Below are 15,298 nucleotides of genomic sequence, written 5' to 3'. Positions count from 1 at the left end.
ACACATTCCACTTGATGGCATGGTGAACTGCCTAACTGTGCATGTGCCTTGCCAACAGACCAAAGTGAGGGGAAACTGCAACCCCGTTGCTTTTTGGCATATGCAAATAAGGTGGCGTTGTCGTTCATCAACATGGCTGAGTGTTGGCAAACAGAAAAATATGACTCTGTTAACTAACCAAGACCAGTCACATCACCAAAAGATGTAATGCTGTAAGTGCACTAGTGGCCCAATAATCAAAAGGTAATAATAAAAATTCATTCTTACATAGAAACTTCATTTATAATTTTCCATTCAAAATGCAACCAAGATCCAGGAATCTCAAGAACTGGATGATAAACACATGAGAGCTTTCTCTGAGGCTTCTTAACATTTCTCAAACAAAATACAATAATGTATGTAGTTACAGTACACATATATTATTATGCAAAAGCAAATGAAATGGTAAGAGAGAAAACCTAAGCTAGTCATCATCTGAGATCTTTTCAAAGTGTTAAAATCCTAAGGTTAAAAGATTACAAATCCAAATGTCATATAAAATTGTTCCTTGATAAGTAAGTAGTACAAATTACTTAAAGCTCAAACAGTCTTTAGCCTATTACTGCATAGAGATGACATTGCACTCATTATGAGATTATATAACAGAACATACAAACTGATAAAAATTACACAACTGTGAAATTTTCTAAGCAATTCTATGGTTTACTGATATATTTATTTTCACTAAGGTCATTACACTTGGTTAAAGGCAAAAAACAGAGTTCAGTATCACATTCTGCAAAGTTAGTTTCCGAGTCCATGGCTCAGAACTGAAAATACCAAGTGATGAAATCAACTTACCAAGAGATTATGATACCAAGTGTTGGGTTGCACATGGCTTAGCTAGCATCAAAGTGGTTAAGTGTACCTATGAATCATCAAAGTGGTAAAGTGTACCTATGAATCAAGGCTAACTACTAAAATAACAAAAATACTGTGGAAACACCACCAACAGTTAGACTGTATTATATTATTTAAATGATGCCTCTACAATTACAGCTCAGATCTCAAAGTATCAGAACTAAGCACAGAAGGACAGCCCTTCCTCCTCTCCCTTAAAAAAAAACTTGTCAATAGAGATTATACAGATGACAATGAAGTTTTCTCCATTTCAAACCCAAGATTCTGCACTCGCACTTTAGAGAAGGGCAACCATCAAACTGACAGATATTTTCTCTCATGTAAATTACAAGTCACTCTGATAACCAAAGAAGTTCAGGTACCAGTTTGGAGGATGCAAAAGGCATCACAAAGTTTTGTTTCATGGTAGGGTTCACCAGCAAGGCCTATCTTAACAGTCCAAGCCATCTGTAGGGGAAATATATATACTGTAATCTATACAACAGATGTGTTAGGGGCTAAGTAGTCAGTTGGTTCCCCTGTTTGTGGACTAGGAGATCCTTGTTAAGAGAACAGTAGTAAGAGACTTTTGTTTTGCTTATTGTGTGTTCTGGTTGACTAACTCAACTGGCCTATTCTATGCAGTAAAAGAATTTTTATTAACACTGCTAATGTGGTAATCTCAAAATTGATATTTTCATTGCAAGTGTTATGAAAATCATCTTGTAAGCATAATGTTTCCTTTCTAAGTTTAAATGTAATGTGTCACTTCAAACTGTAAGTGTGATATTTCCTTTTAGCAGCTTGCCCACTGTGTGAAGCCCAGCATAGTGGCTTGTGCTGCTGTGATGCTATTGCAAGTGGTAAATAACCAGAGGCACCAGAATTAGGGAAATATTTCACTGTTAAGGATATATATACCACAGGCCTCCTACTTATTGACAAGACATGCTAAACATGTATCGTCCAGTTGCTAAGGGTTTTTTTTTTTGTTATTTAACTTTATGTAAAGAGTTTAGGTTGAGTTCAGTTGTGATTACTAATGTAATTTGAAGATCAAAGGTTTGGCCCAGGGTGTTAATGTCATTTGTTTACATGTAATTTCCATATGTAATTAGGATATGTGGTGAAGGGTAATCATAATTTTATATAAGAAATTTATGTAATAAATATATTGTACAGTGGTTGTGTCCATCCCTCATCTAACTTATGTAAAAATAGTGTTAACTGAACGTCCCTGACGCCCTCTACAAACACAAGAGTAACAGGTCTCATATTGATCTTGCACTGAATGGTTGAATAAATGTTTTGAGTCTGGTGTAATCATCAAGTCTGACCAATTTACCAACGACACTCAAATGAATATCAACCTGTATCCATAAAAACATTCGATCTATTCTTAGCAAATGCAACAGAAAAATCTGTATACAAAACCTATCTGAGCATGTGAAATAAAGAATAAATACTGACTTATGAGGAAATGATGGCTAAGAAATGACGACACTAAAAACTTGATTAAAATGACAAAAAATACTGCACATATCTACGGCTAAACAGACCTAAAATTATAGTGAATGTTGGTCCAAGTGAAACAGGCGATGCCTCCTACAGAGGATGTCTCACAAACCATTTTAGCTACTATTTGCTCACTGTAATGGCTAAGTAACCCTGTCTACAGCCTTTAACCATGCATAACAACAATAGAAAAATGTGATTTATAAATCGCACTGACACACATTCTCTAATAAAATCACAATGACGAAGCTAACCACCTCACACAGCCTACAAGAAACAAATTCAGAGGTGAGGTTAACTGTAATTAAAAAGTGTTCATCAACTGGCAAAGCAGTTTCATCTTGCATTCCCTCTTCCCTTACACTGGTTCACATGACCTTGCAGTAATATGTGAGATTGACTCCTCTCAAAAGCTACTTCACTAAAAATGTTTTGATCACTGATATCACTACCTCTGGTCTCAATATTCATCCCTAATTTTAATTTTTAAACATTTCATTTATAACCAGATCAAGTATAGAAGACCTTAAAATTAAAACTCACCGGATTCTTTGTTTTAGTAAAAAAAGATTCCTTTGCTAATATGACTCTTCTATCTTGAAATAATTAAATGTACATACAGTATATTTTCACAACATGTAAACTTGCTAACAACCAATCATGTTTTGTAATCATATAATCCATTTACATTTTACATTTGCTTCATTTGTCACTGTCAAAGAAAGCAAACCATTTCAAATATAGCAGATGATTTTTGGTACTACCAGTGGTTAAAGCGAGGGTGAGCTACCACTAAAAGGTGTTAGGACACTACCTCTTTAACTACTAAATTACTTTTGCTGTATTCTATTTAAGAAATGATATTGTTATAAGAATCTAAATGCAATCCAACACATACAATCCCTACATTTTATAAATACGGAAAAAGGTAACAGCAGAAAACAGCCAAATGTCCACCTGCAATGAACTAGGAACAAGTGCCTCAGTGGTTGATGGTATGAGAATGATGCAGTTGGGAAGAAAAGAGGGTTGCTGTACATAATGTCTGGCATGCCTCAAGGTGGAACTTGAATCAAGACATAAATATAAGGCAACTTTGCTCCATTTTCACTTCTCTTAAAAAAAACAAATTCCTCAGGCAAGACCTATAAGTCTAGGAATATGACTCAGGGGATCTGTTAAACTACTCTTTAATAATGATAATGAGCAGTTAACACTTTGCCAGTCCTGGCCACACCTGTAGAGGATTTTATTATAATGTTGGGATCTCCTGGCCTCGACAAGAATTGATTTTAAGAGAGAAAAGGAGCATCGGTGTAACTAGCATTGATCACAGATCATAATAAAATACAAGACAGTCATCTGGTTTTCCTTTTACTTGCTATGCACTACTGGGTGACAGCAGCTGAAGTCGTGAAACAATGATAAACAGATCAACATTTAAATATGATATAAAAATTGACAGGATGACAATTTACAAGGAGTGATACATGTTCAAGTTTACATTAATATGAAAACCATAAGAAATACATCAAGGAACAATTATTGGAAGCATGCAAATTAAACAAGCAAGATACTAAAACAGCAAAGGTTATCTGTTAACACAAAGGGGGTACTGTAACACAATAAAAATAAAACCATATTGCTTTATATCATTCAGCAAAATTTAACAGTAAGATGAAAATATGAAGATGTCAACAATTATTTCTCAACATTCCTGGATGAATTAATAGTATAAATAAAACACCAAACAAGTCTACAGTACAGTACAGCTCAACTAAGACATCTACACAGAAGAATTACAAAAAGTCTGAGGAAATCCAGTGAGTTACGTTATCTCTTTCTGAGGTAGCTCCCCTCACTTAGCAACCACTGAGCTGTATTTTCAAATATGGAATGTTCTACTTTCTACATCAGTGGCTGAATAAGCATTTATAATACATCAGATTTTGCTATTTAGCAGAATACGCACACTTCTTTACACAAGAAGAAATTGTGGTGAAGTGAAATTCAAGACCAGGATAATTTTAACCAATATGTTTCATGACAGTATAAATTGCCAAGCTGTATACAAAAAAAATATCATTAGTATCAAGACTAATTTTAAGATGCTCTACGTGTACAGTAAAATTATTCTCAACCAAAATGCCCTTAAATCTCGTGATATATAATTTATATATTATGTTCCGACTCTGATGGCATAGCTAACCATAAGCCTTTAAAAAACAAGAATAAGTCTACCCTTAAACCTTGAAAGAACTAAATTTTTAGGGTATACTGTACATATATATTAGACTAAAGGCTCACACAAACTGTGTTAGCTTTTAGGGAACCTACAACTGAAGAACAAGTAGGTTAGAAATATGACTATCCATTATATTCTTAAATTTGGATACAAAAATGCTAAAAAAAATCCTTCAAAACTATAACTCTTACTCTAATATGATAGAAAAATTTCTTTACACCAATCTAAAAATCAATATAAAATTTAATTATCAAAGTTCTGAACTCTGATTATCCGTATTATAGTTATCAAAGTGCATGTTATAACACCGTGCGTTAAGCTCCAACACAATACTGTACTTTTCCTGCAACTCCTTGCAAGCTATATTCTAATACGTCAGAGATTCTTACATAATTCCTTATGCCTGCTTCGATATAAAAATAATTTTAGACCTAGACCTTTGCTTCTAAGGGGTGAAAAACACAAAGATGCAAAAGGGAGATCAGATTTCATAGCCTTAACCAATGATAAAACTTACTGAGAGATAAAATGACCTTAACAGGAAGAAAGCATGAAAAAAGGTTAACCAATATTTTACAAATACCTGTTTTTGTCGTCTCAAAGTGCACATGGAAACTCAGCAACTGTCTTAGACATGAAAGCCAATGTAATATTATACTGAAATTAATTCTTAAAATATTTTGTACACCATGGCACCGTTTCTTATGAAAATTTAGGAATAATGGACCTACATATGGCAACATAAATCATAAAAAACTTATAAAACTTATTGTCAAAGACCAAGCTGATCTCTAAAGACACAAACCATCACTACGATGGTTCTTCCTCACCTCCAGACGAAACATGACACCCTTTTCCTTATCTCAACTTCACGTTCGGCTACCCACAACAGAGTTCCTGCAATGATGATACCAGTTAGTAGTCATTAAAAACTTTTTACATAACATGAACATTAATCATTATGGTATAAGTTTAATTTTGCAGTCAAGATGTTCCCAGGATTACGCGTCTTGTCTATCAGACAGAGAAAGGCAGTACTCTCTACACACATGCCCTCTGGACTCCAGAGATAAAAAGATGAATTTTAAATTTATCTGTATGCTTCAGTCACTGCTGTTACATATGGCTAACCCTACCCATCTATAAACTCTCTATATTGGAATACAATAGTTCAGCTCTTATGGAAAGTTCCAAATTTATTACCAAATGTTAAGTACTTGAAGAGGTGCGATTCATTCAGCACTCAGGATTTTGCTTCAATTAGCTTTAATCCCTTTCATTCCCCCTTTTTATGTTTCTGTAATAGTGACTATTCTGAGGAAAACTTGAAGGATCCAGATTTTTTTTTAAGATCCAGACACAGTCGTCTGCTTCTTTCGATAACCAAAGATAACTAGGATATAACAGATCAAGAATAATTTTATAATGAAGAACTTCAATAAAAGGTAAATTGTATCTTCAGTAAAAATATAACTAAAAATAATTTTTTTATATTAAATAAAAATATTTTAAAAAATGATAAAATATTATGAAACAATGTTATAAGGCCTAGGGTATGATAAAAGTCAGCAGAGGAATTATTATACTGTACCCTCAAACTGAAATTACAAAACAAGAACACCAAAAGCCGAGTGACAATAATCAAGTCAAAGCAACTGCGCCTGATGATCCTGTAGAAGTATGAGAATGGCTATAATATGCCCAGACACAGCTTCTATATGTGACTGTGGAACAGTCTCTTTGATGATGCTGTGTAATTGGAACCTCAAAAGTTCAAGCAAGGATACACCGCATATTACCCTAAAAAATTTTCCTTGTATTTTAATAATTTACTTACATTTTTATCTATCTATTTATCAAGTTAATTTATTTTTTCTTTTCTAATAACTGATTTTTTCCTTCTGTATTTCCTGTTACCTGCTGTTACTTTTTTCAAATGAATACCATATTCTTTGGGAGGTTGAAATTCAAGTCAATGGCTCCCGTGAGCTTGTTCCAAATAAATAACGTTCATGTTCTGAATAATAATAATAATAATAATTTTAGTCTGACCTAAAAAAATTGGCATTCCGTGGTCTGGGAACTCCCATGGTCCGGGACGTTTTTGAATCAGCCACCATTAGTTCTTGAGTGGCTATGAGGGCAGCACCACGTTTCAGTTTTTGGATTTTATCTGATTTTGGAACTGAAGCTTGCTCCGTAAATACACAAGCACAGTTTATTTCCAATGAAAACAATCTGTGAAACTCAAAAATATACAGCATGCAAAAGAACGGTAGAACACACTGATTATGCATATTACATCCGAGTTAGCTTTTAACAAATACTGTAAACAGGCCTAGAAGCCAAAGTTCATTAGATTATATGCAAATCTTCAAACATTAAATCAGGCTTACCAACACTGTGACTTGCCTAAGAATTTATCACTATTTCTTATAATTAACAACAGCTTGCTACATAAACAATCGAATCGAGACACAGCCGTTTGCAGCTGTCAGTTACTGTAACTAACACACATTTATTAAGGGTTGTGTTACAGTTGTTGACTTGTTAAAAATTTGCTTCTTTTCAACAGTGATTTCCATAAATAAGAATAAAATAAATCTTTATTCATCCTTCACTCAATGGAGAGGAAAGTGTTAAGAAAGTATGCCACTATATTTACGATTGTAGCCTTGGCAGAAGAAACGAATAATGTGCTGGCCACAAAACGTTTTGGAAGAGCCAAAAGCAACATTCGATACTGGCGAAACCACATCTTTTTTTATTTAATTTACTGCATTTATAAATAAAGTAAGTTGCATTTTTAAACTGTGCTTTGATAATTTACGTATAAAATGAACCTCCGAAATGAATTTCATTTAGCAACTAATGGCTGTGATGATATCGGTAAAATGCAATCGGCTGATGATTTTACAAATGTAAATGATAGAGAATGCAAATGGCATGCGTTCGCTATGTTCACAAACTATATTACAGTATGACTATAATGCATGAAATATAATTGTATACAGTACTTAAAACAAGTTTACTAAAATTATCATTATTCTTAATGCAACTGTATTGTAAATGACTTGCAAATGGACGTGTCGGTGTAACAACCTAACTGGGCCCAATAGCTTCTCTCTCTCTCTCTCTCTCTCACACACACACACACATGCAGGTTTGAAGAAACAAAAGCAGCAGATTTTTAGGTTTTCACTGAAAATGAAAGCCAGAAAAGTTTGAAGTGCTGAAAAACAATGAAGGGTGGAGGAGATCACATTTTGACGGTACACTTATAAAGAGGTTTAAGCTCCAACATGGGGAAGGTGTAAGCATTTCTGGAGAGATGCTTAAGGAGCAGGCAAGAATTTTACCAAAGAACTAACCTAACGATTGACAGTGATTATTCGTAAACTTTGATCTACTTTTGATAACAGCACTATATATGTGGAATGAGCTGGCAAGACTGTTTACATAGCAGTTTTTTAGGGGTGATATCTAAAATTCGGAATTTTCTGTGGTCTGGCAGTGACCTGGTCCCAAGGGTGCCATATTTTCAAGGTCAGACTGTAATATTAATAATAATGATAATAGTAAAATAATAATAATAATAATAATACAATATTATTCTGGAATAGTGCCGACAACTCATGAAGACACAAATACAGATACGTGTAGACTTACAACAGGTGCAACTTACAACAATCAGCATTAAAGGCAGCAGCAAAAAAAATTAGGAAAATAAGAAAACTATAAAAAATCATAAAAATTTCCAAAACATCATGCAGCAGGCAGCAATTATGAGTAGCAATCCCAGCAATGCCTGTAAAGCAGGCTTTGCACTATCAAACATGTATATCCAGCATGGTATATGATCATACAATTAAGCAATTTAAAAATGTTTGGCTAGATAGGAAGGATTACCTAAGTTTGATATTCATCCATCTAAAATATCTACAACAAAAGTTCTCTGATGCACACTAACTTTTGACTGTACACCAGCTGCAGTCTGTATCAGTGTACAATCAAACATGTTTGATAGTTTGTGGTCCACTAACAAGCATGAACACAAACACATCTCTCTCTCTCTCTCTCTCTCTCTCTCTACAGTGTCTCATGCTATTGAGAACAATAACTGTCATTTTTGCTTCATTTACTCTCTGAACTTTCATTGTAACAATTCAGCCAGCTGAAAAGGCAAGAAAGGATATCAACCTGGAATTAAAAGTGAATGTGATTAATCAGTATGAAGGCGGAAAAAGAAAAAAACAATAGCATAAGACATAAAACTTCCACATTCAACAGTCGACAGTTCTTAAGGACTGAGAAAGCATATGTGAAACTGCTAAAAGGTTTTGCTTCAATGAACTCCTGTAAGGCCTGGTATTCACGATCAGGTTTACCTGTCAGTTCATCAAATCTGACATTAAAACTTACGTGTAGACGACAGTTTGTGGGTGGAGTCAGTCCACTCACCAGAACAGATGAACTGATGGAATTACCTCTTGTTCTTCTAATGAACACTATATTCTTAGGAAGCTTGAATTTCAATTCATCTACTGAATGATAATAATAATCATTCTGACCAACTGACAGGTGATTGCATGTGTGGACAGGTAATGATTTCATGACAGTTCGACGCTGGATTTCATCTGGGAAGGATCTCAGTTGCTCTAAGCAGAATATGAATAAATAACATATAGGCCTAATTCATTTCACTGTTAGACCCTGCAGCACTATTTGTAGGCCTTTATGAGTCAAAATCATATAATAAAAATTTAAAACAATATTTACATGTGATACAGAATTTGGTGTATGCCTAGGCAAGTGTCTTGTCAGTAGGCTTCACTCTCCATTTCGTAAAAAACTGAACCAACACCCATCTCTCTTTAATAAGCAACATTTAGACTATACTCTCTCATGCCTTTTTGTTTCTTTCCTATTATTAATATTGTATGAGAATAGACATCTCTCTTTAATAAGCAATATTTAGACTATACTCTCTTATGCCTTTTTGTTTTTTTCCAGTTATTAAGTGAATTGCTGCCAGCTAGTCTATAAAGTTCCACCTCTTCATCAGCCAGCAGAGTTTCCATCGCTGCCATACAGTGTTGCCACAATGAAGGCAAGACAAGAACTGAGGATGATGACTTCGATTTGAAAACCCGACTGACAGTTCTAGTCTTTTCATGTGGATGCTCATCCGTCAAATGGTCATGGGTGAACTGACGAGTAAACCTGATCATGAATACCCAGCCTAATTATGAAGTAGAGGCAAGGGCCAATCAGTGAAATGGAACAGTTATCAAAGGCTATAAGTCTGTTGCAGACCCTTACAGAACATGAAGGTTATGAATAACAAGAATTTATAGCAAAAACTCATGGGTCCATGAGTGTACACGATGAGGCAGCAAGAAAGTTTGTCAATAGTTTTGATGAATTCATAAAATAAAAATGATAAAAGATTATAACGTTTACCTTGTAAAAACCATGAGTTAATATCCATTCTTAGAATGAAGTTGAAAAAAACTCGAGTAAATGTGAAAACATAAACACCACCAAAAGCATACGCTCCACATGTGACACGCAAACATCATAAAAGCATTTTGTAACATTATGACAAAATGGAAATTGATTTTGATCAAACTAAAGACCACTTATGGCTATGCACTTTCCAATACTGTACTGAATTACAAAGGTGTGATATTCATCAGAGTCAACTGAAATAAGGTTAACTAATTTTAAACTAGGGGCAGTTATGACTGGCTTACCATCAAATTATAAGAAACATGGATGTAAGCATAGGGCAAGTTACAAAACACTGAGATGAACTGGAAAATTAATTAGTGAAATGAAATATAACATCAACAGTAATAAAATATTCTCCTGTATACTGTAAATATATTGAGTATGACTCGCAATTAGAATGAAAAAAAAAAAAGCTAAACGGTGGGTCTTTGTGCAGGGTCATAACTGACAAGACGCCACATTAAGACATAAACACAAGGTAAGTTACGTACACAAGGCGTTCGTGATATCACAAGGCAAAATGGAAATTGATCATCACAGTAAAACAGATGATTAATACAGTATTAGCTTTTTAATAAATTTTTAAAAAAATAACATACTAAGAGTCTTATCTACAGCAGAATGTGAATGACGCAATGTTTGGTAAGAACAATTCATGGTTAGAGAACACAACAATGTAAACAGGAAAATTTACTGAATTCGACATAAAGCAAATGTATATAATGCATTATGTACTGTAAAGACTGATTAGAAAGGTACTGTATAAAAACATATTCATGGTGATGAAACCATGGTAACTGTAGGTAAAAGGGGTCTGGCTATGGGGTAGCCCATATGTACCTGAATACTGAATTGCAAACCAAGTTACATGAAAATTCAGCTTACAACATGATGCAAGAATCTAACCCCAATGTAACTCGACACCTACCTGTTCAGCAATAACGGAAATGATGGGTTTCTATTATCAACTATTTCAAGCTATAAATACCAAGATCAAAGATGTATAACACTTACTGTCTTCTAGGGTCGGGATCACTTTGCTGCTCCGGACTGTCATGACAAATCTTCGCTGTCATGTCCTTTAGGGGTTCAAATTCCTTTCGGTTCACGAGGTCAAATTCCGTTATGAAATAGTAAAAATGCTTATAGCATGTGTTCACATGAGCTTCCTGGAAAAAAAAATTGCAATTAATTTCACTTGAAGCTCAAGTATTAGGATTCTAGATTAAAAAATATAAGACAATTCTGGATGGCATGTTATCTTGTTGGCAAACTATATTATCCACAAAACCAAACCTACATATCATTCCCTAAGAAAATGCAATGGCAGCTCCAGCATTGCTGATATTACTATTTCACTATCCAAACAAGACACTGGGCATTATGCTGAATGTCGTTAAATTTTCAAGGTCTTGTTTTTAGCCTATTTTTTTGCATTATTTTTGCCAATATAGAAAAACCCTTCCTGCACAACACAAAAACTTCCTTATTCAAAATGATTCTTACAGAGATGTATTATCAGACACCCACACAGAAAATGAAATTAGATCCAGGAATTTATTTTTTCTTAACTGATAAATCCAAAGATGAAAAATGATACGTCTGGCTTACTGTCTCAGATGCCAAGGATCATGGCATTTTCCAAGGTGCTTCATCAACAGCTGATCATTGTTCCACCTACATGCAACTGCCAGGAGCTTTCAAACCCCACCTCACCTATTGTTCTCTCAAAAGTACTTTCGCTACCATGTCAGCTGTACTTAACCCTTAAGGGACAGGCTAAATATATATTAAAAACACCCCCAGACCAGGAAAACTTTAGGGTTGACCAATTTAAGAAAAACACATTAATGGAAAGAGGAAGATATGCAAATGTACATGGTGTAAGAAAAAATATTCAAAAAATTTTTCCCTACCTTCCATGGGAAGTTGAAAGTGACTGCAGGCAGTCCCCGGTTATCAGCGGGGGTTCCGTTTGAGGGTGTGATGATAACCGAAAATCACGGCTAAATGAAAACTGACGAATTTCGAGCTCGGGGATTATTGGCGCCAAAAAGCGCTGATTTTCGGTTATCAGTGCCTCTGTTAGGTATGTACCAGCGCCAATACTCAATTATCGACGCCGATAAGCAGAAATTGGCGATTTTCGGTGCTGAAAATGGCCGATTTTCATTGCTAGACAAGTGCCATAAAACCAGATCGCTGTTAACCAAGCCCGCCATTAACCGGGAACTGCCTGTATTTACAACCCTGTGTGGGGGCTCTTTTACAAGACATTCATAAAAATATGCTAATTTTACCAAGTCACACATGTTTTTCTAATTTTTTTCTAACAATTTATTTTATTTTATTTTGTAAAATTGTAATTACATCTCACACAATATCATAACAGATAAGAACTAAAATCAGTAACAAATTCTGAGCATATTTGTTTTACAATATTTACAAGATTCACTGACATGGGGAGATGCAGTAACTTTCTGTGAGGTATACATGTTTTTTCTATTTCTTTTCACTTTTCTTTGCAAAATTACAATTATAGCTGACATACTATCATAAAAGATAAGAACTAAAACCAACAGCAATCCTTGGGTATATTTATGAACAAATGGATAAAAAGACATCATGCGACAGAAGAATTGGGTATATTTATGAGCAAATGAATAAAAAGATGTCATGGGACAGAGAGGACAATACATTCCCCCATCAAGTCTCAAGGCACACTGATCCCTTTCTGTCCTGTGCTGAGCTACTACAGTTGCCATAAGTCATTTATGGACCATTGAAGTGCTATGAATATCTTTCCCACTAAACTCATCCAAATCGTATGGCACGTAATATTATAGCTCATATGAGTTAGTCGGTCCATCACTCAAAGCCTGTTATAGATCATCATTAAGGGCTAAGAGGGTGCAAGATACAGAAAACTACCAGTGTAAAAATTAACACCGTAATTAGTATAACTATCACCCACTAGAACAAGATCAAGTTCTCAATGTATGATATTAATCATCACTGGAGCACATATGGGTAATTTTCTTGGCAGAATCATTCCATGGTACAAGCATTAGGGTTGTTATAAATGATCGCTAGAGATTACTAATAATGAAAATGTCTAAGCGTCTAAAACTTCCGGAATGACGCACACTTTCCTAGGTGACTTTTGTCTGGCATGAAAGTTCAACATTCTATTGCAGAAAATGGATGAATTGTCTGCTTAACATGATTAAGTCTGAAGACATCTGAAACCACAAATGTGGGTGTATATAAGATTGAAGGGTTTATGATGAAACTATTTAAAAATTTATGGATTGCTGGTTTTTTTTGTTTACATATCATTTTAGTGTTATATGTATTGGAAGTTTTTATTTTTAATACTATGAGAATAGTTTAGAACGGAGAAAGGCATTTTTGTGAAAATTCTCATGGCTTTTACACTTACATTGTAAGTAATATGGTTATTCAATAATCATCTATTTTATAATATTCATGTTGTTATAAAACCCAACCTAAATTACTAATGAGTTTAACTTAAATTTCAATGCACTGGTTCCAATTTTTACCATACCTCACCTCATCCCCAAGTAACTCTTTCTGTAGGGAAACGTGTAAAACATTGGTCTGTACTTCAATATGAACATCCTTGTACTGTACAAGCTTCACCATAATTATGACTATAAACACAATACTGTATACGTATATGGCACATCCTAAACTTCTGACAATAAAACTAACTCACAGCTCCAATTGCGACAATGCGGTCAAAATGATGAATATAAACATGAACAAACACTCTGAAGAGTCTGGTGAGGATCTTTTTACAAAGACGAATGAATGACTTGGGAAATGGTACATCTGAAAAGAATGCAAGAGAAAGATTTAAAACTACATGTTATTCATTACTGAGAGTCAAATTCATCTAAAAAAAAAAAAGGCTACAAAAAGAATTGAAGCAATGTTCTAAATGAGTTCACTATCATATTTCAGCAAGAAAGCTATAATGGTCTTTTTTACTTTGTGATAACATAAAAATACATTTTGATAAGCACCAAATACTAACCTACAGTCACAGGGAACATATGCTCATCGTTGATCTGCTTTTCAACCCAATCCATGAGATGTGATATATATTGTGGTGCTGGAAGGGGTGTCGGCTTCTTATATACGTCTCCGTCTTCCCACAGATACTCAAACTTTTGCCCACCACTCATGGTGGGACATGAACTCTCAGTGCAATATTCACAAACTGTTCCATAGATCAGGTTTATACGATTGAAGAAATCAACCACTGGAAAGTATATTTGTCATTGTACAAATTTTGTATAATTTAAAAAAGGGACACTGACATACAGTACATCATAAAGACCTAGTTTCAGGTATCAGTGTATTATTCAGGTATTATTGTTATTACTGAAATATGATGTTTTCATAATAAAACTAATATTGTAATACCTACCTGAACACCTGAATTTGCCCTTAATGCCACTAGCCCAAACAACCTCAATTACCAATCCCACTATTGGGAATTTTAACAGCCAGTCTTACCAATGCTGCAGGTAAAATCTTGTAACTGAGATACCACGACAACCGGTTGGTAACACTGACACAGGTGTGTGCCGACACGCCCACTTTCATCAATTGCTTTATTCAAGGTCAAATTGATGTGGGGAACGGAGAGCGGGAATCATTCAGGTATTCAGGTAGGTGTTACAATATTAGTTTTATTATGAAAACTTCATATTGCAATACACTTCCTGAACACCTGAATTTGCCCGATTAGCAACATTTAGAGGGGGAGGGATCAATTCTATTGCACGCCCCTTTTTACCAACCGCAGAGATGGTAGCTCACCAATCTGCTCTGCATAGGATATTTGTTTATTCCTACACTCACCATAATGATCGATGCTTTCGGTGAAGAGACATGCTAGAGAGTACTTTGGTCGTCAGTCAGGTCAGTATCGTCTCCATCCGTCAACCTCCCATGTGGCTATTCAGAACCTCTCATGTATGGAGGAAGTGCTGCAGTGTGCAGAGCTGCTGTCCCTCTGGGTTACCCATCTGGGTTGAGGAAAGGGTCAGACGACCGACCAGCCACGAAGTATCTCGGCGTCAACAAGAAAGCCTAGCCTACTAGAGCACCCCC

General features: G+C 35.0%; 1 protein-coding gene across 1 annotated transcript in view; it reads right to left on the bottom strand.

The window, feature by feature from the left end:
- Positions 1 to 263: 263 nt before the first annotated feature.
- Mob3 (MOB kinase activator 3) overlaps positions 264 to 15,298 on the bottom strand; it is a 33,358-nt gene continuing 18,323 nt past the window's right edge. The window contains exons 3-6 of the mRNA XM_067083314.1: positions 14,214 to 14,441; positions 13,893 to 14,008; positions 11,168 to 11,322; positions 264 to 5,536 (exon numbers count right to left, since the gene is read on the bottom strand). Coding sequence (XP_066939415.1) covers positions 5,509 to 5,536; positions 11,168 to 11,322; positions 13,893 to 14,008; positions 14,214 to 14,441 — 527 coding nt within the window. The 3' untranslated portion in view covers positions 264 to 5,508. The remainder of the gene's footprint in view (positions 5,537 to 11,167; positions 11,323 to 13,892; positions 14,009 to 14,213; positions 14,442 to 15,298) is intronic.

Source organism: Macrobrachium rosenbergii, chromosome 40 (genome assembly GCF_040412425.1).
Source record: "Macrobrachium rosenbergii isolate ZJJX-2024 chromosome 40, ASM4041242v1, whole genome shotgun sequence".
In the NCBI taxonomy this organism is placed as follows: domain Eukaryota; kingdom Metazoa; phylum Arthropoda; class Malacostraca; order Decapoda; family Palaemonidae; genus Macrobrachium; species Macrobrachium rosenbergii.
This window is presented reverse-complemented; position numbering and strand designations above follow the sequence as displayed.